This window comes from Oryzias latipes, chromosome 15 (assembly GCF_053564925.1).
Source record: "Oryzias latipes strain Hd-rR chromosome 15, Olatipes_Hd-rR_3.1".
Taxonomy (NCBI): domain Eukaryota; kingdom Metazoa; phylum Chordata; class Actinopteri; order Beloniformes; family Adrianichthyidae; genus Oryzias; species Oryzias latipes.
Genome location: NC_136251.1, coordinates 28748983 through 28774039, shown reverse-complemented (window position 1 = coordinate 28774039; position 25057 = coordinate 28748983). Strand labels below are relative to the sequence as shown.

General features: G+C 41.3%; 1 protein-coding gene across 1 annotated transcript in view; it reads right to left on the bottom strand.

Annotated features, from left to right (window-relative positions):
* micu1 (mitochondrial calcium uptake 1) overlaps nucleotides 1–21738 on the bottom strand; it is a 36151-nt gene extending 14413 nt beyond the window's left edge. The window contains exons 1-5 of the mRNA XM_023962943.2: nucleotides 21410–21738; nucleotides 17322–17486; nucleotides 10795–10978; nucleotides 9209–9371; nucleotides 5702–5745 (exon numbers count right to left, since the gene is read on the bottom strand). Coding sequence (XP_023818711.1) covers nucleotides 5702–5745; nucleotides 9209–9371; nucleotides 10795–10978; nucleotides 17322–17485 — 555 coding nt within the window. The 5' untranslated portion in view covers nucleotide 17486; nucleotides 21410–21738. The remainder of the gene's footprint in view (nucleotides 1–5701; nucleotides 5746–9208; nucleotides 9372–10794; nucleotides 10979–17321; nucleotides 17487–21409) is intronic.
* Between the last annotated feature and the right edge of the window lie 3319 nt (nucleotides 21739–25057).

Sequence of the window (25057 nt, the reverse complement as noted above, 5' to 3'; positions counted from 1 at the left end):
TTGTGACGACCACAGATCAGGTCTATGGTGCAACCATTGACTGTACGTCAGAATTGGAGTGAGTAGAATGTCACCAGCAGAAAACGGCTTACTTCCGGCTCCAACGAAATGAAGCCAATCGTGTCGCCATTTTTTCTCAATGTGAAAATCGTCAGTGAACGGTTATCGGTTCGAGCCGGTCTGAGCCAACGTTTCTATGGCAACCACTCTCCCCAATCATAAGAGAGCTTGTTGGAGGGCCACGTCCCTACCACTTGAAAGCAACTCGGAAGAAATCTTTCAAGCTTTTTGAATGTTCGACAGGAGACCCACCAGTGTGTTTCAGTGTTTGTGACAGGGAGAAAAAAAAGACTTCTGTGGACAGAACTGCATAAAAATGGTGGCCTTTGGTGTGGTTCTGTGTGGAATAAGAGCTCAGGGGCTCTGTCACTTCAGCAGGTAAAAAAACAAACAACTCAAACCGACTGGTCCACCTGCTGTAGAGATGGATATTTATCAGTTGGGCCTAAAAGCCGATGAGCCAACAAAACAAACATTTACAGCAACATGACAGTGTACGGTAGGACTGTACTGAGGGGGTGCACATGCAGGAGTGTGGGGGTAGGTGAACATTTGGCTTTTTACCTGTAAGCAGACGCTTCACACAAAAAACTAGCAATTAGGTAGAGAGCAAAAATAAAAGAGGCTGTTGACTAAAGACTGTCACCAGTCTCATTATAGGAAAGACCAACCAAATGAATCAACCTGTTTAACAAACCAACTACGCAGAAAAACAGAGAGTAAAAGGGAAACAAACAAACAAGGAAAAGGTGTTTAGAAACAGAAGAGTTAGATTAAAAAAGAAGAGTGGATACAGAGAGTAGGATTCAAACAGAGCAGTAACAGTCCATGCAGCTGCACCAGGAGGTTCCTGTGGAATCAGAAAGAGTGAAAATGTTTTCAGTTCAGAACAAATAAAAAGGTTTGTTTCCCCTGAAGCAGCCTCCTTCACCACCCCTGAGTGACAGCTGAGGTTTCTCCTCAACAACTGTACAAAGATTGAGGGCCACAACCTGTAGGAGATTTTAGACATCAACTCCGACTGTCAGAGGATCGAATTCATGCTCTACAGAAACCATGCAGCACTAACAGTTGAACAATCCAAAAGGATGAATTTGTGAGTTTTCAAGCATAGCAAAACAGCCTAATATGTTTGCTAAAAGAGCCATTTCCTGGATACAAAACCACCCTGTGGTGCCATCATGCGCAGAAAGGGGGCGCCAACACCACCTAATTTCTCCTCCAGCCACAGGCAATAGAGCAGTGCATGCTGGGAAGACAGCTAGAACACCAAAGCATGTGAAAAAGCCAATATTTCTCAGAAAGAAATGAAAAGATGAGGGGAAAAGGTGTATTTGTAAAGCAAGACAGAGGAAGTGCAGGGGAACAGCACAGAAAGGATTCAACAATGAACTGTTTATCTGTTTATTTTTTTGCTACCATCTCAGCTTTCACAGTTTTTGAAGTGAGGTATAAGCTTCACTTTAGGGGACTGACTACTATAATAAATTGTAAATTATGTAGCAGTGCAGCAGAACTGAATTACAGTCTCTACTTTAAATAATTCAGCAGGAAAGGCATGCCTTCAGTAAGCTATACATAAGGCAGTTGGAAGGTTTCCAGTAAAAAAAAAAAAAAAAAAAGCAGTTTGTTTTGCACAGAAAGGAGGGTGTGTGCTTGTCTCGACACTCCCCATTCTCTTTATGGGTAACAGTTCATAACCTGCCCTTTGCTGAGCATGATTTATTATCTTCTTATCCAGAATGACAGAAGCATTCAGACCCGCCAGCGGACCTGATCATTCAAAAGGCACAGCTAAAATTAAGGCGTGTTTGACTAATTTGAGTGAGGAAGAAAAACCTTCAAAGAAAACTAGCATGAACCATTGAAGTACTTACAGTCACAGATATGAGCTCAAATAGTACTAAAAAAAACCCTTTTAATTGGATATCGGGCCCAATCACGTAGTCTTAAACTTGATAGGAATTGGGTGTTGTCCCTATCAAGGATATCCATTTTAAGCTTATTATTATAGACTAATCATAAGTCCGCATGTCACGACATTTTATTGCTGTAAAGTGGAAAAGAATATGGCAATAATTTGAGAAGGAAGCGCACAAAATCAGTTCTCTGAAAAGATAGCAAGATATTTGCAGATCCAGACTTCCCGGGTCAACTCTTTTAATTTTTAAACTGACAGTTTTTTCTTAAACCAAACAACAACTTGTTTATGTGTTAAATGATAAAAGACGGTGGATAAAATTAAAAATAGGGTAAAACTTGGACCTGTTTATTTTACATTTGTTCACTTATATGTGTTACAAAGGTATTGGATTGGGACTCGGTTATGGGCAGATTCTCAAAACCAAATGACTTGAAATCTAACTGGAGCTAAAAAATAAAAACCTAATCGGGACATTCCTACTTCTTACGATCAATTTATGAGAGTACACCTTCGACCGTAGCTCCAAACACTTCTAGTTCTGGCTCCAAACAAATGAAGTCAATTCAGTTGTCCTTTTTTCTAGAATGATGCCACCATATTGGAGCCAGACGTTATGGAACCCCCTCTCGACAGTCAGGAGTGAGCTTGTTGGAAAGGAGCACGCCTACCATTTGACAGCAGGCTAAACGAAATCTGTCCAACATTTTTAAACGGTGGACGTGGGAACCAGTACGAAGTACTGTACCTACCTTTATGAAGGCATCTGATTGGTAAGTTTATAACTTGAATAACGGCCACAGAAATAGTATAAAAAAATAACGATTATCAACAACATGTTAAGAAAAAGGTATCAACGCGAGAATGGTTATTCTGACCAATAAAATGACTAACATCTGTTTATTTCTCTATAGAATTATATAGGGTTTTGGCTTCTTGGAGCCACTTCCTGTACGGAACGCCAGGGGGGAGGGGTCACTTAGTCCAGTTTTCATGTACAGACTGATAAGTTTGCTTCTTCCAGTCACTTTCAAATTAATCAAATTTTATTTGACCATTACTATACTTATTGTATTTTTGTGTCACGTGTGTAATGTGTGTATGTGCAAACTGTCTATATATGGTTAAAAGCAATTATAATAACAAAAAGATATTTTGTTTTCATTATTTTCTAGTTAATGTCTTAGAACAGATTTGATATATCTATGTATATTTCATTTTTTTCTTTTTCCCCCTAGTTTTTTATTTATTTCTTGAAATAAACCAATCAATTACTAAATTAAATTGACAAATGTTGCTGCAACTTGAGGTAGGATCCGACATTCAGACGGCTTTTTTCAGTTATTAGTGGAGCTTTGTTATGAAACTGCTCTGCTTTCTGTTTCCTCTCAGACTAACAGGTCTTTCGGCCGATCCTTAAACAAACAAAGGTACAATGAATGGACTCCAATCAATGCAGGCCGACACCTACAATAAATAAGAGTCAAAGTTCACTAATTCACCAATACTTTAGAAGGACCTGATTAAATGTGCTATTGGACACCAAAAACAGGTGAAGTTTGTAACACGAATAAATGCAAATTTTAAATGCATAATTTGGCTTCTGTTCTGTCTGTATTGATTATAAAACTTTACTGAGGTCATAACTTGCTTTAGCTGAGATGTGGCAAAGATGAATCCATGTTGGGCCATTCCCCTGAACTGACACAACCGAACAGCTGTTCCTTCTTCAGGAGAGAGGTGCAGGTAATTCAAAGAGGAGAGAGATCAGAAATATGGGAGAGAAGGTGGAGACCACAAAGTGCAGTTCTCATTCAGGTGCACACATGCTGCTCGGCATACACCCATACCTGCCAGAAGTCCTGCAGAGAGGGAGGGGCAGAACGGCAACGAGACCAGGAGGGGGGGGGGGGGGGGGGGGGAGATAGAGGAGCATTATAAATGGCAGGGACAAGGAGGAAGGATGGAGAGATTGTGTGAGGAAAAAAAAGAAGATTGATAGATGGAACCATTTAAAAAAAGGGGGCAGTGGGAAAGAAATGTCTTTCTACGGGGATGGATGGTAAGAGCACTGGAGAGGCATCAACACTGAAAACGTGACTTTTCATCAACATTTCTGGCAGCTGAACGCATGTCTACATTTATAACATGAATTTTAAAAAAAACATTAAAAAAAGAAAAAAAAATCACCAGAATTAACAGCAATATGAGGAACAGTGTTTGACAACATTTTAAAACAATTTAATGTCTAATTAATCAATTTAAACAAAACAACAGGTCAGAAACATTATATAGGATAATTTTGTCTTACATTTAGACTGATCCAGGAGAATACTACCACCAGCAGCAGAGGGGGGGTCAGAGAGACATGTGTGCCGTCTGCTTCTTCTTCTAAAGATGTTTAACACCCAACCCCAAATAAAAGAGCTAGTTTTGGACTTCACCACTCCTCTATGAATGTCTATATTTACACACTATTGATTGGTTATTAGTCTATTCGGTTTTTTTTCAGTTGCTGCTCTCATGTCAGCTCGATTTCATAGCTTCTTCAAAATAAAAAACTATTATAAATGGAAAGCAGGAAAAGCTTATAGTCTCTGTGGGTTAAAAGAAAAATCTTTGTGCCCCTCTAACCACGACAGGAAAACAAGTACGTGATCCTCAAAATGAAATGCTGAAACACTGAACATGCTGTGGTTTCACTGCGTTTCCAGCCAACAGCAAAATCATACGGCACACGACCGGGCTAAAATATTTACATAAGCAGATAAGAGCCACGATGACTGGAAAGCGTAATAATCTGATTTTAGGCTGTCTCCAAACTTTTTAAGCACTTGGTTTTATATTAGTGTACAGCCTCCAAAGGGTACATGACTTTAATTAAAAGTAATTAAAAGTATAGAGTTGTCCACTAAATATTAGGCATCGTAAAGCTAAAAGGCATAAAAACTACGAGAGCTGGAGGAGAAAAATTGTGAAAAGAAACCAATTCTGTCGCTTCAGAGACTTTGTCTGGCTCATCAACATGGAAATATAGTCCAGAGTCCTAGCATCCACAAGGTTGATGAATTTTGTAATGAGATTAGAAACTAAAATCATCACACTTAGGACTTGCTAATACGAAATGAATAAGGATGGTTTGCTGGGGGGATCGAGGGATGCTCACTGGAATCTCTAAGTGGGCAGTACTGCTCACAAATCAATATCAAGAAAAGCATTAATGTTAATGATGACGTTGGGGGTTTATAGTTTAGTTTTTTTATTGCTTACTTTCCTGTAAACAGTAGAAACCAACTTTTTTCAGGGACTCTGGTATTAATTCATCTGAATTCCACCTACCATCATCATCAGACCTGATAAATGTCAGGGGTATGTGGTGCATGAACGGCTTTATCTGACTGAGACAGATGGTTTTAGGACACATTATTAACATAAAAGGGAAGGTGTCAAAAGGCAGAAACCAGGAGTGATTAAGGAAGATTAAAAAAAAATAAAAATTTTTTTAGTTTTTTGGGTAGAATGATTCCTCAACACTGTCTTTTGCATTTATTGTTTTTAGCATTGAAAGCTGCAAAATTATCGACTGGCTGTCCAGTCAAAAAAAGCAAAAAACAATTCAAAGGATAAGATGTTAATACAACCCAACTTTTAAAGAAGTGCTGCTGCTATTGTGACATAGTGAGATGAGAAAAACAAAAAATAAAGAAACAGACTTCTTACCTTTCCATCATAGCGTTTCACAATGAACTGATCTAGGCCTAGATCTGAGGAAAATAAAATAAACAAAAGCACAAATTATGCATGCATAAGCAGGCAAGAAAACTACAAACACAGATGACAGATTTCTGCTGAACAAAAAAAATGTATCAGGAAAAATACAGTGAATACAGGTTCAATAGGGTTTGTATTTGGTCTGCAGTTATCATTTTCCCTGACAATCCAGTCAGTTCTGTTTGAGATCTGTTTACTCACAGGAATCAGACAGTATTTATTGTATTTTGTACAAAAAGGACAAACTGTAATAAATACTTGGAACAAGAAGTATTAAAAGAAGTCCTTTAAAGACCGACTCGGATCATGTGCTGATCTATTTTTAAAACGTTTCTACTGGCCTTTCAAAAACGATTGTGCTGTTTTCAAGCTAAACTCTAAAAACCTGCGTTCTTTTTTTTTTTTTGGAGGACAGTTTCTGCAGAACAGCAGGACCTCATTAGAAATACACTTCTGAGTTGTGGGTGGGACTGTTGGTGCGGAGCAACCCCGCCCCCCTTCCCGATGCCGAGAGCTCTCTCTGTACGCTCTCCCCTGCTAGCGCGCAGCCCCCCAATACCCAGACCTAACATTACCAGTACAACAGAAACAAAGAGCAATATTGCAGCCATCCCGCCGTACAGGTTTGAGCCAGATTCCAGCTCAGATAAGAAAAACAAAGACTTTCTTGAAGCTATTTGTCTGCAAGTGTATGCATCAGAATGGAGCGGAGCAGGGAGCTTGTGGCCCACGCAGCTTATTTCCTACATCACAAATACGATCTTTTTTAAACAGCATTTTTTTATCTGCTCCTGATTCCCAACGATTTGAATAAATAAATCTTTAGAAATGCAATTGGACCTTAATTTGCTTTAAAAAAAAAAATGACAAGAATGTGTTAAAATCTCCCAAAACAGAATTATACCTTTAATGAAGCACAAAGTAAAGAGTTGTGGCTTCTCCACAGGGTTTCTTTGATTTTTATTGAAACTGGGTTCTTTATGGTAGTACAGACCAAACAGAATTTTAACAGTCAGGCTCGGAAACTAAGGAAAGCCGGACGTAGATTTTTATTCTACACAGATCTTTGACTTCAGTTGCAGGGAAACAGTATAGATAATACAAAATCCCTTCAAGCGTGATGCAGCCGTCATGCCTACGTATGCCATATACACCTCCAGAGGCCGTACATCCTCTCTGGCCCAGAAAATCTGATGAGCATTAAAACGGTAAGAGCAGATTCTTTCTCTTTCGGCTTTTCCCATCAGGGGTCGCCACAGCGAATCATCCTTTTCCACCTCACTCTATCATGGACATCTTCTACCCTAACATTAGCCAACTTCATGTCCTCTGTTAAGACATCCATGTATCTCCTCTTTGGCCGTCCTCTTGCCCTCCTGCCAGGCAGCTCCATCTCCAACATCCTTCTACCAATATATCCACTATCCCTCCTCTGAACATGTCCAAACCATCTCAGTCTGGCTTCTCTGACTTTGTCGCTGACACAGGCAACATGAGCCGTCCCTCTGATGTACTCGTTCCTTATCCTGTCTAACCTGGTCACTCCTAAGGAGAACCTCAACATCTTCATCTCTGCTACCTCCATCTCAGCCTCTTGTCTCTGTCTCACTGCTACCGTCTCTAACCCATAGAGCAGAGCTGGTCTCACCACTGTCTTGTACACCTTTCCTTTGAGTCTTGCTGGCACTCTTCTGTCACACAACACTCCTGACACTTTCCTCCACCCGCTCCAACCTGCCTGCACTCGCCTCTTCACCTCTTTTCCACACTCCCCATCACACTGAACTGTTGACCCCAAGTACTTAATCTCCTGCACCTTCTTCACCTCAGCCCCCTGTAACCTAACGCTTCTACCTTGATCCCTCTCGTTCAGACACATGTATTCTGTCTTACTACGACTGACCTTCATGCCTCTTCTTTCCAGAGCAAACCTCCACCTCTCTAGCTGTTCCTCCACCTGCTCTCTACTCTCACTGCAAATTACAATGTCATCCGCAAACATCATTGTCCAGGGAGATTCCTGTCTTACCTCGTCTGTCAGCCTGTCCATCAGCATAGCAAACAAAAAAGGACTCAAAGCTGATCCTTGGTGTAGTCCCACCTCCACCTTGAACTCCTCTGTCTGACCTACAGCACATCTCACCACCGTCACACTTCTCTCATACATGTCCTGAACTACTCTGACATACTTCTCTGCCACTCCAGACGACCTCATACAGTAAGGTAAGAGCAGATTAATGCATCCATTTGTCATCAGCAGCAGATAACCTTTTTGGTTTCCCTGTTTGTTTGGGCTTGATGCATCTTAGATGACAACGAAATAGAAGTTTAGAGTGAAATAAAATGCATTCCCCTCTAATCCAAAATCTTATGTTGCATTCAAAATGGAAGGATAACGCAAAGAAGGCCTAAAGGAATCAGGAAGCGCTGGCATAAGGGTTACAGCCCAAGAGAGGATGGGCAACGGGGGGCCTGGCAGATTTAAGAGCCGGTGAAAAGCAGCAAATGCAGACCAGGATCACTCTTTATGAAGTGATAACTGCAGTGCTGGATCTTCTCGGAAGCACAAACACACTACAAGCAACCGCACATAGTAAGGATTCAGCTGCAACCCAATAATAGATGTTAACGTGTTACCGCACTAAATGAAGTGTATCATGAATTTAAAACACTGTATGGAGTAAGTGTGTTGTTAAAACACATCAGTGACAAGTTTCCAGTCTTCAAGAACCACAAAGGGTCAAGGGTCAAACATTCATTGTGGGCTCCGTGCTGGAGATCTGCTCTCAGTTGGAGAAATTAATGAACTGCTGTGTCATGATTACCTCAACTCAGCATGACTGGACAATCTTCCTCTCCTACAACAGGCCACTAATACACGTCACACTGTTATAATGTCAACAAATTAAAATTAAATGGGGTAATTAAAGAATTTTAGGGCAAATGTTAGGAATAGTCACACGTAAAAACACTTAATCCCGACTAAACAACAATATCAACAAATAGAAAGGAAATATTGTGCGTCAGTACAGTGGTCCCTCGCAATAATGCCGTTGCCCTTTCGCAGTCTTTCCATCGCATTGTGTTCTGCGTCCTGTAGAAAAGTGTCATTCAATCTTCTCCATGTGGTGCCTCCTGTACAGACTATGCTCAGCTTGACAAATCTACATTCATCTTTGATCGCGAGCAGATCTTTGTTTTCATTCTTTAAAATGGAAGGTTTGAACTTTGAGAGCTCAAACAAGAAAGAAAAGTGTTAAAAATTCAATTAAATTTCTGTATGAGAAAAGCCTAATAAGTGTATAGTAGGAGGTTTTACAGCCTTAATGCATCTATAATATTGTAAAAAATAATTAAGATGCCTACTTTGAGAATTTCACCTATTATTTACCGTATAGATATTTTTACTGGTAAAAAACTGAGAGTGCTAGGAGGAAGTGAGGACCGAGAACTTACTCTCAGGCTGCTTCTCATTGGGTGTGATGGAGCGGATGAAGTCCTGGGGTGTCATGTAAACCTCAGCATCCCCGTGCTCATTAATGACCTTCAGTGTGGCAAAGTAGCGGAAAATCTTGTCCGGGGTCGAGTATGCCCTGATCCTGTTCTCATACTCCATGACCTGCCAACCGGAACAAGAGCAAAAATGTTTTATGTGTCATGAAGACCAGCTTCGTTTATTTAATTAAGCTGGTTGTCATGTGTGACATCAAACAGTTCAAAGCTTATGAGGTATTTAAACCGTGAATGAGGCGGGGGGCAAAAGTAGAAGGCGTGAGGAGAGTTGTCAGCTCTGATGGGAGGCCGCATTAACCTTTCGACTCCTGTGTCGGCAATCAAAACACAGAGGTTTCCGGCATCCGCCTCAAAACAAGGGAAACGGCAGTGTTTCCAAACTCACAAAACGGTGTACACAACAAAAAACAACAGCGCTGACACGGGAACGTCACGCTGGGAAACGCAAAACTAAATTATTCAGCTTTGCTACACACATTAGCCAGCTCACGGTTTGTTTTGACAACCCCATCTGCTTTCCAGGAAAATATTTGAGACTAACGGTGCAAAGCTGAAAAATTGAGTTCCTATTGCCTCTACGTGTGAAACTCTTGTATTTTGAGGTCGACGTCAAGCTTGAATAATAACATCTCTAAAGTGATTACAGACACTGATATTAGAGGGCAGCTCTGGTGGACTTTGGAGCCACAATTTAGTGTCCAAGTCTAAGCTTATGATAATGAACGACATTTCCACAGCATGAATGATCAAAATACCTGCAGCTTCTAAATGCTAATATATTTGCATCAAAGTAGTTTTTCTTCCTTTCATCATAATGCATTCTTTTTTTTAAATATTCCAGTCTAAAAGATTGTGCAGCTACTGACCGCCTATTTTTACTGAAGTCATTTAGTAAATGTAGTATTATTTTGATGCACTACGTCTTGGCATTAACGTTGCAAGGAGTCAGCGGAGAGGAAAAGCTAAACTCCTCCAGGGCCAATCCCAAAAAAGATGTATGGATAATTGCTGTCCCATAAATAATATTCAAATGTAATCATGAGGCGCTAGAACATTTCTGATCTCTAATGGAAATGGGAATGGATTCATGAATGTGTGCTCTTACTTCAAGGACAAGGACATCATAAATTCACCCTCCGGTCGTGTGATTTTAACAGACAATGGCTGCTGCTGAAGCAAGAATAACAGCAATATTCCCTCCAGCATCCACAAAAATGATGCAAATTTATACAAAATGTTTCTTTATCCGAAAATAATAATAATAATACACATTTCTTTTTCAAACAACCCAGAAAGCAGCTTTAAAACTGTGTTTACTTGGTACAGAAGACTGTTGGTTCCTCTTGTGTTGCTCATTTTCTGCCCAACGCCGTCAGGATGCTATATTCCACAAATCGCTCTGTCTGAGCCTGAAACTATTCAGTCAAACATGCTAGCGTGTGCTCACCAGACCAGAACCAGCGAGTGGGTTCATCCAAAGTATTATGTTCACTGAATGAATGCATGTCGACGTATATTTTATTGATTACCTTGCGGTCACGGAATCCTGAGCGGGGCTTCTTTTTCTTCCCCTCTTCGTCTTTTTCTTCCTCGCCTCCACCGGTGGACTCCACCGATTTCTCAGACTCTATTCCTGCATCTCTAACAAAATCTGCCTCTTCCCCTCCTGCTCGCTCTGAGTGCCGAACAGAGGGTCCTGCATCAGCGTACGCTCTGTGGAAGAAGAGGAGAGGTCCCATCAGTTATTTAACTCTTCCAAATCAACATGTTTTCATTTCTGGACGAATTTTTTTTTTAAAAAACATTAAAGCAACCAGAGGAACAGTATTGCAAATCAGAAAATACATCAGTTCTTTTTCCTGAGAAACTGTAGGAGTCAAGGGTCAAGTTGAGCCATACTTGGAGTGTTTTGCAGCTTTTAATTTACTTTAGCTATAATATTTAAAAAAATAATCAAAATGCATTCACCATGTGAAGGATAAATTATGCTCTGACATGTGTTTAACTTTTATTTTGACCATACTTCCAGCTAAATTGAAAACTGGAATAATAATAATGAATAGCAGGAACTGTCTAAAGCAGACTAAATAATTCAATTTAATGTGACACAAGAAGAATGACGCCTGTGGTGAAGGCCAAAAGCAGTCTCATCCCATCAGTCTTAAGTGCCCCGAGGCGCCATCTATCACTCCTACAGCTCGGCCATGTTGTCCCAAAAGATTTTTGCCTTCCATAGTCCCTTTAACTGTGTGCCTTCACTACTTTTAAACCTTTTTGCAAATGAATAGCAAATGACTGTGACACCAATTTGGCATTTACCAAAGCCTTAGTCTAAATTTTCAAAACTATTCAAGCCAGCTATTAAAAAACAATTAAAGCCTAGTATAAAGACAACACACCTGTATAGGTGTAGCAATTAACAGTGACCTATTTTTTTAATTAATGTTTTTCCTCAAGACATAATTCTTATCATTGACATATAGGCACCAAAAATCATCCATTTGCTTCTGTACGGTCAAAATGAATCCTGGAGTGGGACAGGCCCATTGATGGGCTTAAAATGGTAAAGTTTAATGCTTTGTTGGGTTGTCCCAAAGGTCCATCCACCTACTGATCATAAACATGCAAACTTGACTTAAAATAAAATTACCCTTTAACAGTAGAAATATTGCTGGTGACACCTAAACAACAACACAGGCTCTTTGCCCAACCATAAGTGTTTAAAAGCTCAGTCAACGTGAATCAGCAAATCTGATTTTGGTTGTTGACGTCGTTTTGGCACTAGAAAAAGTGCATCCCTAGCTATAGAGACAAACCCTTTTCTTTATCCTGTTTCTCCTGTTCTTTCTTTTTCCTCTAAATCAGGGGTCACCAACCTTTTTGAGACCGAGGGCTATTTCATGGGCACCAAGTGGTATGAAGGGCGCCACTAAAAACCTCCTAGCCCCCCCCCCCCCCCCCCCCCCCCAAAAAAAAAAAAAAAACACAATTTGAGGACTTCCTTTTGTGTGCCCTATTTTTATTTGCTCATTTTACACACAAAAACATGCATGAATTTTGTAGACTCGTATTACAGGGGGGGGTCAAACTCAGTTGCAGAGGGAGCCTAATTTCAAAACAGACTTTAGGTTGCAGCCGAACAAGATAAATATTTATTGAACACACTAAAGCTAAACTTTTAAACCTTTAAAACTTTAACTTAATTTTAACTTTTTAAACATAAATGTAAATAAAAACAGACAGGAATATTAATCCTCACATTAATGGATTACTCAACCACCTCAACCTATTCTCAAAATCTTTACATTACATATTACATTAAAAATCTTACCCAAGGTTAATTATCTCTTCTCAATGATTCCCACACAACCGCCATTAAAATGGTTCAAAGCATTAGACTCATCCATATCAAGCTTTCTATGGAACAACAAACCTGCAAGAATTAGTCTAAAAACTTTAAAATCTGCAAAAAACTGTGGAGGATTAGAATTACCTAACTTCCACAAATACTTTCTTGCAAATAGATTACAATACATCTTAAAATGGTTAAAAAATAATCCAGAAACCAACTCATGGTTAGACTTGGAACAGGCGTTATGTGGAAAGATCAACCTGTCACAGCTACCATTTATTAGCCAAACAGTTAAAAAACAGGATTGTTTCAAAAGCATTAATATAAATGCCACCTTAACAGCCTGGTGGGAATTTCTCAAAATATCAAAATCATCAATTCAACCGTGCAAAATGACACCCATCTGGAACAACCCGGACATCCTTATTAACAAAAAAATGATTCACTTCCCAGCTTGGCAAGCAGGGGGCATAAAACAACTAGAGCACGTAATTATTGATAGAAGATTCATAACCCCCCAGGAACTTCAAGACAAACATGGAATAAATAACTTCTTGGAATATCAGCAACTTAAATCAAGTATTACTAAAAAGTATAAAATTAAAGACGACGATTTAAAGCTACCAGATGTAGTTACCACTCTGATTAATTTTTCAATGAATAGAACTCTCTCCAAAATATACAAACTTTTATGTAATTTAGATAACAATATTGCCCTTCCAACAAAAAAATGGGATGCAGATTTGAGCATCAGCACAGATGAAAGCTTCTGGTCAGAACTTTGTCTAAACACCTTTAAACTGACAAAAAGTCCAAATCTGCAGCTAATCCATCTCAAAACTCTTCACAGAATTTACTACACTGGACAGAGGATGTTCAAGATGGGTCTCAGTAACTCAGACATTTGCGAGCACTGTGATAATAATCTACCCGACAGCTACATGCACGCACTGTGGTTCTGCACTCCTGTCCAGGCTCTCTGGCAGCAGGTATGTGCCGATTTATCAGTCTGGCTTAAGGTTTCAATCACTGCCTCACCGTCACTTTGTGTGCTTGGTGACATGAGTGCCATCGATATAGAAGAAGGATTAGCTTCTATCATTTTCATAACTCTTTGTATTGCCAAAAAAACTATTTTAATAAATTGGAAAAACAAGAAAAATATAAACATAAGTCAACACAGAAATCTGCTGTTTGATCATATCAGCTTGGAAAAAATGTCAGCCCAAAGCTCAAGTAACTTTGAAAGAATTCGGTCTCTCTGGTCTCCTGTGGTTGACTCCATGACTTAGGGGGTGGGGGGCTTGGTCGTCGCTGCTCCTTGCCCTTCTGCCGTGGTTTGGGGTGGGGGTCGGGGCTTCCGGTGCCTGGCGGGGGCGGTGGGGGGCTCCGTTGGTCGGGGGGTCGGGTCCGGTGCCTGGGTGGGGCGGGCTGGGGCGCTGCGTGGTCCTCTGGGCTTGGGTGTGGGGGTGCGTGGTGGGGGGGTGGGGTGGTGGTCTGGCTTGGCTTGGGGGGGTGGTCCCTTTGCCTGTGCTGGGGGGGGTTGGCGGGGGGCCCTGCTCGGGTGGGGGGGGCCCAGCGGCGCCGGATGGGCTGCCCATCTGCACCTGGGGCTGGGATCGGCCCTTCCCTGGCTCTGGGGCGGGACGGGACAACCCTCTCGGGGCCCCCGGTCGCTCTGGGTGTCACCCGCTTCGGCTGCGGGGTCTGGGGTGGGGTGGGGTGGGGGGCTTGTCGGCCCTGTCCTGTGGGGGGGCGTTCTGGGGGGGAGGGGGGGCCCATTATTAGTACGGGTCGGGGGGGCTAGCGGGTCGGGGTCTCCGCTGAGGCAATCAGTGGTTGCCTCGGCCGGTTGGCCTCCTCGGTCCCGTCGAGGCCTGACCAGAGCTCTTCTAGGGCCGGCGTCTGGGGGTGGGGGCCTGGGCTTGCTCCGGGGGGGGGCGGCGCTTTCTGGCTCCTCTCTCTCTGTGTGGGGTGGGTGGTGCCGGGCCTGGGGTGTCGGCGCCTCCGGGGGTGGGCCCCTGGGCTGGGTGGCCCTGGCCCCTTTGCTGGGGGTGGGCTGGGGGACGGCTGTTTGACCACCGGGGGACAGTCTACCAGCTGTCCCCAACTTACCCCCTTCCTTATATAACCTCATATTAGGGTGAGGGGGTGGGGGGTCTAGCCTGCGATGCGCCTTGGGGGGGGGGCTACTTGGGAGTGGCCCCCCTCCTATGGTTGCCGTATGGAGTGGGCCCCCCCTCTTTCGGTTTTATTTGCACCTTAGACATGTAGGGTCCTTGGTAGGGGGGGTGCTTGGACATCACTGCAAGCAAGCAGCAGATGTCCTCCTGGCACCCTACCCGCCAATTTTAACCGCACCTTAGACATTTAGGGCCCCTTGGTGTGGAGGGTGAGGGGACATCACTGTGAGTAATCAGGAGATGTCCCCTTAGTGCCCTACTCGCCAATTTTAACTGCACCCCCCTTAGTACACACACCCCTCCCCCTTCAATATATACATTCAAACATAAACACACACACATGCACACAAACACCCTCTCAAACACCCATACACGCACACACATTTTACAAGGAAGGTGGGACCTGGGTCCATCTGTCCCCTACCCCTTCCCTGGTGGGGGGTGCGGGCCCCTTGGCGATGGCGGCCGTGTCCCTTGGGTGCCGGCTCCCTGGGCCCGGCGGTGCTCTCTCCGCACGGTGGGGGGGTTCATATTACACCTGAGCCGGGGGTGTTCGTGTCCCTGGGGGGTGGGTCCTGGTCCTTGCCCCTGGGCGCTGGGCCCCGCCAAACTTCCAACATGGCCGAGCCTGGTCGGGCCATATTTATAACATCCCTTGTGGGCCGCCCTTTTTTCCCCGGGGTTCCCCCCTCCTGGGCGGGGGCGGCGGGCCCCTGCCTTGCTCCTACCTGGACCAACCGTGGGCCGGGTGGGTGGCTGCCTGGAGTGCGGAGCGGGTCTCCCTTGGGGGGTCCTGGCTCGTACCTGGGGTCGGGGCGGGGGGATGCCCGGAACTCCTGGGTGGTGGTGGGGTGCTCGTCTGGGGCTGTGGGCGTCCCTCTCCGGTGGGGCCCTGCGTTGGGCTCTTCCGGCGCGGCGGGGGGCTGCTTTTCTGGCTGGGCTGGGGCGGCGCTCTCTTTCCCTCTGCGCCTCCCTGCTCTCTGGCTCTGGGGGCCTCGCGGCGGTCCGGCTGGCCCTGGCCTGGGTGGCGGTCTTGGTCGCCCGGGGGGCGGTTGTTCCCTGCCTGTTCCCGTGTGGCGTTGGGGGAATTCCGGCTGCCGCTGCTGCTGCGGCGGGGGTATGGGTGTGGGGGTGGCTGGGCGCTCCTCCTCCTTCTTTTCACATTCCACCATCCATTTTAGAAGAACATAAACACTCACCTGAGCACAGGTGTTAGCTCACCTTTGCACTAATAGTTTGCATGATTGAATGAATGAAAGATTTCACACTAGTTGGTTTAAAGGCATAGGTATGCGTTCGTGAACACTATCTGTTTTGTGTGCATGTTGACATGTGGACATTTTTGCGGCTAGCAGGTGTGTTGATAATATTTGAGTGTGTGTGAACAGGCCCCGCCCTTTTTGTACTACATTTGAACCGTACCGTAACGATAAACAACCAGTAAACCTGCCTGCTCTATGCTGCTTCATGGTCTTACCCCCCTTCCCCTCCTATTATCACCCTCCTACCCCCCCTCTCTCTAACGTCCCTCTCTCTTCTTCCCCTCTTTCCTTTTCCGTCCGGTCCAACACCAAAGATTTTCAAACATGATTGAAATTAATAAATTTTGGCCTCAATTACAAAAGGGGTTTATTCAGACATACCTTTGGTTTGTCTGAAGATGAATAACCCCTCTTGTTAAAATAAAATATGTCCAACACAAGAGGCCCTCAGCTCTCATCTGTTTGCCTAGCTGTTGGACAGGACAAGTTAAAAAAAAAAAAAAAAAAAAAAAAAAAAAAAAAATCTTTACATTACATGAATCATAAGAATGTCCAGAAATTGTGTAATTTATTTGATCTATTTAAACTTTTGTAATAGACCCTTACTTTTAGTGATTATTTTTTAAGTTATATTTGTTTACATATTTGGGTTTTCTTTGTCTACCTTTATCTCAGAATTGATATTGTTGTCATTGACAGACATGCGGTGGTTGTTTGTTGAATATTTGCTTCAATAAAAAAAAAAAAAAGATTTTTTTTTGGGTGCATTCCCTGCGGGCGCCACAAGGGGTGCTCGCGGGCGCACTGGCGCCCGCGGGCACAGGGTTGGTGACCCCTGCTCTAAATGATGCACCATCTGATCTTTTTTCTCCATCTCTCTGGCGTTTGGCGCTTGACAAACTTCCCACCAAAGTCATCAACTGAAGCACATTTCACCTAGGTGACATCATCATTTTGCGTTTCCTATTTCTATTTCGCCATTTCACACGAAAATGAACACACACAAAAATGCAGAATTTTATATTCTTGTATTTCCAAATAATAATTTGAAAAAATTTAACTTAATACAAGGGAAGTGAATATTTTCCTCTGAGATCAAAGTCTACAGTTGGTCGTTAACAGACAAAATTTGAACAGCTGCAAACAGATCTGGAACTCCATGTTTCTCTTAAACTGCTATGTATGCAAACATATAGGCTATTTGTAATAACTAATTGCTTAAAGAAAAAAAAGGAGCAAGCCTGTTTTAAAAGACCTACCTTTTCCAAAGCAGCCCCGCACCAGCGGAAACACCAGTTACTCCAACCAGCGCTGCTAGCATCAGCCTCTTTTGGGCGGGTCCTCGCACCGCCCCGCCATGATAACGCCGGCATACCTGCGTAAGCCCCACCGAAACCGCGGACAAGGCCCGCAAGCGAAACATCCTGTGGAGAAAGTAGATGTAAGGGGAGAAATGGTGCGCTCTTACGGAAAAATATAATGCAGTGGAAGTAAAGATTGACAGATGCATCTTGTTTTATTTATCTAGAGAAATAAAGGCAACTCTTTGTAACATTTACTGATGCTTCCCCGACTGTTATGTTTCTAAACCATCTTACAAGACGGTTTATTTTTTACAATAAATGAAAAATAAAAGCAGTTTGAATGCACAAATGCGAAAACAAGCAATTATTTAGAAAAAAAGAGAGCACTTGTCAGTCAACAGATTCTGCAACGTGAAGTCTGTTCTGTGAATGACTAAAAAGGAACAGCAGTTTTGCAAGCGCACTGTTCTGCAGAAACACAGACGACTGCCCGTGTCGTAACAGCTTTGGACAGGATCCCCTTTTCTCATTTGGTGACTGAAAGAAGGTATACCTGCGGAGGACGCTGACTGTTCTGATAAAACTGCAAATCAAGTGGTGATTACATATCACTCAATAACATTTATGGTTTACAGACGCTTCTTCTTTGGCATCAGTCAAAGAGAATAAACTTAAGAGGGGCTCCCGGTAACAAAAATCTGTCTGTTTCCCTTTTACCATTGTAATCAAGGCTGATTACAACAGAAAAATATCTGAAAATAAAACAAAGGCACAGTTTTTTTTCTACTTTTTTTTTTTTAAACAAGCATCGGACATATAAAAACCACACCATTTCCAAATTAAAGGAGCTGAACTTTAACAGAACTTAATTAACTGTTTCACGCATATTTTGTCCACGTGAACCAAAATTATGCACAATTCTTTTGAAACAAGAAACTAAATTAAAATAAAAAACACTGATTTTACTGTAAAAAGAACTTTTAGGACAAGTCCAGATCCAAGTAAATCTTACTTGAAAAAAAGTCAATCAATTTGATCAATAATTACTTTTGTATCATCCCACAACAGAAACTAAGCCTAAAGTAATTTCCACTAATGAATCCAAGCTTCACAGCTTTAATTTAAATAATTTTGTCCCTTAATTCATAATCCACAGAAAGATTATTAACAATAAAGCATTTGGCTACTGGCTTGTATCTGCGGTTCCCATGTGGGCACTTTTCCATCACCAGGCGGAGGACTTCACGTCACGGAGGCCTAAAGCCATCACCTGTTGATATGTCATTAACAATTCAGGAAGTGACTGTCAAATGCGGCCAGCAGGAAGAAAAAATTGAAGACATGACCCAAGCTAATTGAAGAGTTCAGAAGTCCGTGACAATTGGAACTGGAAGGAACATTAGCGACGCACCATTTCAGCAAAACTGCAGGAAAGGTGGATGCTGACAGTTTCACAGGGCTGCTTCAGAAACAACTGCAGGCCACTGCGCGTCTAGATCCACGTGTTTTAGAGATCTGAGGCATCCGACTGAGGTTTGAACAGATGATTTTTGGGATGATTGTTTTAATGTATAGGAAATGAGCAGAACGCTTATCAATAATAAAAGGTTAAAAAATGAATCTGTAAAAGTGGGAAAAATGGTGACCTCAACATGACCCCTAAACACGATGTAAACATGACATTGGTCAATGTGCAAAAACACTAAAAAGGACAAGTAGGTTTTAGATATCCATAGGTAGTGTTTTATAAAATCGATTTATAACATATCTGTCACTTAATGTTAGATTGTCATATTGGCATAAAGCATCTTAGCTTTATTCCTTTAATGTTTCTGAATTGCACACTTGAGAATCGACTTCTAGAACATTTACTATAAGCTTTTATGAGAAAAGCATCTTCAGCATCAAAGAGCTGCTGCTATCATAGTGATGAAGTCACAGACCACTAGAAGGGGCAAAAAAAAGGGTTTTCATCCATGCAACATTATTGGGTACATAGGTATAGAGGTGGAATCTGACTGCACATAAAAAAAAATCAAATATTAGAAAGATCCATCTTTACAACCTGTTCTTGACTAACTGTAGCCTCTTCTAATCACAAATGTGACCAATTGCTTTATCATTAACTATGTAACGGTGTATAATGGCTCATGATTTTACAATGCATGTCCAGAAGCACAAGACATTTTTTACATAATATATGTTTCATAAATCTACATTGTAAGTAGATCTGCGAGCTGAATCCATATCTACAGAATCAATAAAGTTACATTTAACTCTCCAGCCAGCATTATTTTTTACCATAATGAAAAAGTCCTCAAGTGTTTAATCTAAGTAATAATAGTCAAGGAACAGAGGATCAGATTGATCATAATGGTACTAGTACATAGCACTGAACAGTATTACAATTTATGGAAAATCAATTTAGCTATCAGATGTATGGTCAACCTTTAAAGTCCCACTTCGATCATCTTTTTATCTTTTTTAAAGCGTTCCCAGTGGTCTTTCAATAACCATAAATCCATAAGCCTCTGTGGTCTGTTTTCCAACATAGTGTCTGCAGAGCGGCAGGAGTTTATTAAATCCCCTGGGTTGTGGACAGAACTGTGGAGTAAGCCCACCCCAATTTCCCGTCATCCATCTGTTTACACACTCTCCCACTAGCTTAAGGCCCATCTAACATTACAGCTGCCTGCAACAAAAATGGTGAGCAATATTGGAGATCTCCATCCAGCCGTACAGCTTTGAGCCCGATGCTTAGGAAGAGGAATACAAAGGCGTGCATGGATGTAGTCGTCTACAACTGGACGCATCCTAATGGAAAGGAGCAGGGAGCTTGTGGCCTTTCCGTCACAACTACTACCCGTTTCAAACATTTTTTGTCTGTTCAATTATTTATAGAAATACTTGGAAATCTGAGCGTCATATATGTCCTCCATCATCAGAAAAATGCCACAAAAGCATGTTTAAAAAAAACAATAACACAATTTTCATTGGAATGGGTCTTAAGAGGTTTTTAAAATGATGCTCTGTATAATACTTTACAAGAAATACAACATAAATAAGTATTACTGGTGCAGAAATAAAAAAATATATATTGCTAAACATCTTTTTTTAAAATAATGATTTCCTCTGAGTAGCCATTTAATACTTATGTATTATCTATTGACAATGGGTCTCTTTTATGTAAAAAAAAGAAGAAGAAAAAAAGAAACTTAAAGGCTTCAACAACTAACACACAATTGCATTAAAGCATTAACAAAAACTTATTTTAAATAAGAGGTCATACACTGCGGTCATGTTTTACATTAATCTGGTAAATTCCATGTCCTCCATTAGAACCCAATTATTTTACCCTTTTTTATTTAAAAATGCACTTGAATGACCTGCTCAGATCATTTCCATAGGAATCACTGGCTGCAGAAAAACTGTACATGCAGATCCTTAAGGTCACCCCCTGAAATGTTTATGATTTAACCTATAATAGAATAAACTGCGTGATAAAGCAGCTAAAATAATCATAATAATAAACGAAAACGACTGAAACAACATCCATCCTGTTGTCAGAATAAAGTTACCTACGTGTGTTGAACAGGAATGATTGGCGTGATTTTTAAAGTTATTAGGGGTCTTAACAACAACATCCATCCCATAAACCATAAGCTAAGATGGACTGGCATCGGGGTTAAGTATTTTAATTAAGTATTTTTGATGAACTGCAGTAAACTCTCTGTTGTTGTAGTAGCCGTTTGATTCACGCATTGATTCTGCGTTGATTCTTGCTGCAACTTAACTTAACAGTAAAATAATAAATAGTTGCCAGTGACTTATCATTAATTAACGTAAATATTCTAATTTTAAACTTGAATTGAGAGTTGTTATAAGTAATTTAAGGTCTTTTAGCAGCAGTAAGGTAACCGCTCTGCAGCGCAGTTAACGCTAGCTAGCTAGTTGTTAGCTAGCTACTGTCAACCCTCCCTACGGGTTTTTTTTTAAATTCCCATCCCTCCGCCTTCAGAAAAACACGTTTTATATTCACTCACTTTGACGACGACTCGAACCCCAGTCAGTCCAAAAGTGGAGTGGTCGGCGAGTCTGGTTCACGTTCGCACCTCGTCGGTCGGATGAATAGACGTAGTTCCGCGTTGAGAGCCGTTCAGGCGGCTGGGAGGACCGACGTGCACGCGGCCCCGCCCAACAACAACATCAGGCGCGTGGAAGGAAACCGGACGGGTCCATTATTTGTGACACAAACAAAACAAGAACATTCAAACAATTCAGAACGTTTGTTTCATCAAAGTGTCTTCTATTCAATCATCTATTACCAAACAAAAATGCGTCACAGGTGTGGAAAAACACGCCACGTTAGCCTAGTTTAAAATAACTTATGTACGACCCCTTTATTTATTTTTTTATTTATTTTTAAGTATTTAACGTAAATAATTTCAATTTCCTGATCTGATCTATTTTACTTTCATTAAGCTATTCTAAGCAGTTTTAATCAGCGTGGCTGAAGAAAAATGGCTACTTGTCTTGATTTTAATGTGGAACAGTGCATTTTTTTTGCATTCCCTTAGCAAAAAGTACTCCACTTGAAGCTTATTTTATTAGGTGTACTTGAGTACTAGTAAAGCAAGAGTACTATAGACCAAGGATCTGCAACCTTCAACACTATTCGGGTCGATTTTTCAGTAACCACAACCCAAAAGGAGCCATAAAGTCTTATTTCACACTTTGAAACATAGGACACTGGTTTGCGCTTATGCTAATGTAACTATTATAATAAAAAAAATGTAAACCTTTTTTTTTGCGTAAATTCAGATTTCTTCTTCATAATTATAAAATAGTTTCTAACTTTTGACAGAGGTTGATTGCAATGCAGTACTACGTGGGAACTAGATGTTGTCAGAAATAAAAAAATTGAAATTTATATTTATGATTTAGTTTTACTATTGTTGATGCATCTTAGCCAGAATGTGAAAATCTAATGAACTGAATTAAATCAGAATTAAGTGACCTTACATTTGGGGGGGGGGGGGGGGGGGGTTAACTTGAAATCCTTGAATTTTGTTAAATAATATACAGTTCGCCATAAAAAGACAAAAATCTGTAAAAAATGTTGACTTTGGTAAACTACAAAGCCACACTGTGTGTTATGATTGTTGGAGCATTATGGGTATTGTAGTCAGGGGCCCGGTGGAGTAATATATACTTCAACTTGTGAATAAGATGAATAAAGTTTGATTGTTTTTTTGTTCAATGCTGGCTAGTCTTGGGTTGTGGGCATTGTGTGTGTTTTAATTTTGTGTATCTGTGTGTGTGATGGACTTTACTTTTGCTTTGGGTTTTTAAATTGAAAAATGTTTTTTTTCTATGTAAATCACTTTGTTTTGCATGTGCATGAAAAGTGCTTTATAAATAAAGATTAATTTGATTTTAATAGTGAACACATAGTCCCACATCTAAAATACAACACAAAACTGGAACACTTAGAGGAGAGAGATTCTCATTCTTTGTTACACTTGTGTGTAGAGGTATACTAGTTTATTTATTCTGAAGGTCTGAACTATTGCACAAGTTTCTTTGACTATTGGCCAGTTTTGCATTGCGCTTGTGTATTTTATGACACGCATTAATTATTATCAGTGTGTGCAAGACAGAACTCAGAAAAACAATTTCATTTTAATGAAATAACAATATTGTTGCTTATTGGAGATAAAACACATACGCTCCTTTATGATGAACCACATTACTCTGATGACACAGGCCTCTGCAGAGCTGGCCTGCAGCTCAATACAACTACAAAGGAGACAAACGCGACAAAGTTGTGCCATCAAACGCCACAAGTTACATCATTTTGGTCTAAACAAGGAAATAGGGTATGTTTCACAGTTACTGGTTGATTTTATAATAGCTGCTGATTCAATTACTTAAGAAGTAGCAACAACTGCAACTACTTATTGCTTTAAAGTAACAGACCGATCACAGCTGATCCAAAGGACTGGGGATCTGCGATCATAAATCTAACTTGAATGGTAGCACTGAACGAAACTGCAGGATCTGAATGCATGACCTTTTCCTGACTGTCACAGCCCACTGAAACTCAATGTTGTCTGGAGTTCATATCTTGCTGGACTGAATGGAGGATGTGAGAGGAGAAGTCTCTGGGTTTGTCAGGGATGGCTGCAGTCCAAAAGAACCTTATATGTTCTAATATGGTCAAACTCTGCAGACCAAACTTCTGCTTTATGTGAGCCTACCGGTACATTGACAATGACAAGATGATATTTGGAATAACCTAAAGATAAGCAGATTACAAAGCAGCACAACTGACTCAAAGAGCTTGAGTTGAGCCTGAAAAATGAAGAGAAGGTCATAATATCCATTCCTCATAACGATATCAGCACAGTGCCAAGAAACCTATTCATTTTCATGCTGCTTTGCAAATAGAGTCTATGGTAGTTCACCATTCACATCACTCTTCTCTAATATAGCGTCACAATCATTTGTTGTAGTCTGCAAAGTTATTTAAATTAACTCCTGTGTGTCGATCAGTAAGCTACAATGAAGTAAATCTGGAAACTTGTGATATTTTAAGATTGTTTGTAAGCAGTTTTCTGCCACTAATTTGAAAATCATGTCATATTTTATCAAGCTGAGAGGAACAGCTATATCATCAATGATGCAAATTAAAATTAATGTTGCTGTTTACAATCTGTAGTACAAATTGCACAAGGTAAACTATTTGCCCCCCACCGTCCTTTGTTAAAGCGTTTTGTGAATCCTCTTTTCTCATTCCCCCCTGTTTAATAAGTGAGACCACTTAACTGTGCTTGCAGCTCTTTAGTCCTTGGCTCATTAATGCCAGCGATTAATCACACAAGTCCCACAACATGCAATTCTCAGCCCCTGAAGCCTTATATTATATATTAGTGTTATCGCAACGAGAATTCCAGCAAAAGCCCACAAGAGCAGAAGCAACCGCTGACTTTTAACAACTTTTTGTCATTTATCCCACTCACATTGCCAGTGTTATATTGATCCCATGAATATGTAAAACATGACAAAGCAGATTTTAAAACATCCCACACGACTTGAGGATGACATTTCAATAAAGCCTTAGTCAGAACTTCCCTTACAAGTAGATATGGGCTTTTCGTGGGCGAAAAACACTTGTTGTACAGGCACACTGCCTGCCCAAAATATCAAGAGGGTAGATTGCTTGATGAACCCTTAGAGCAAAAATATTCATGCAATTTTTTTCTGTGGGCATGCTGCTGCAAACGACAGGTCACACAGGACACTCAAAACAACAGCAGGGTTTAATAGGTGAGCTGCAGGCACGTGCATCCTGAACGCTGCACAAGGACCTGGTTAGTCGTGCTGTTAGAAATGAGGAAACAAGACAAACAGGGCACTCAATTACCACATGCATGAAAATGGTACATTCCATTCTCACGATGTCCCTTAAGGTGGCCGTACGAGCCTCAAGGGAACTGCAAGATACACCTGTGCTCCGCTTAAAATGCAGCCACTCCCCTCTACGACCCTCCACAGATCCGGACAACCCAAAAACCCACGGTACCCGTACGGGTCAACCCCCCTCCATACGGGTGCATGTGACAATGCTGCTATCAATTACACAGGATCTAAGCCTACTAAGACCACAGAGAAATGTTTTAAAAAGTATA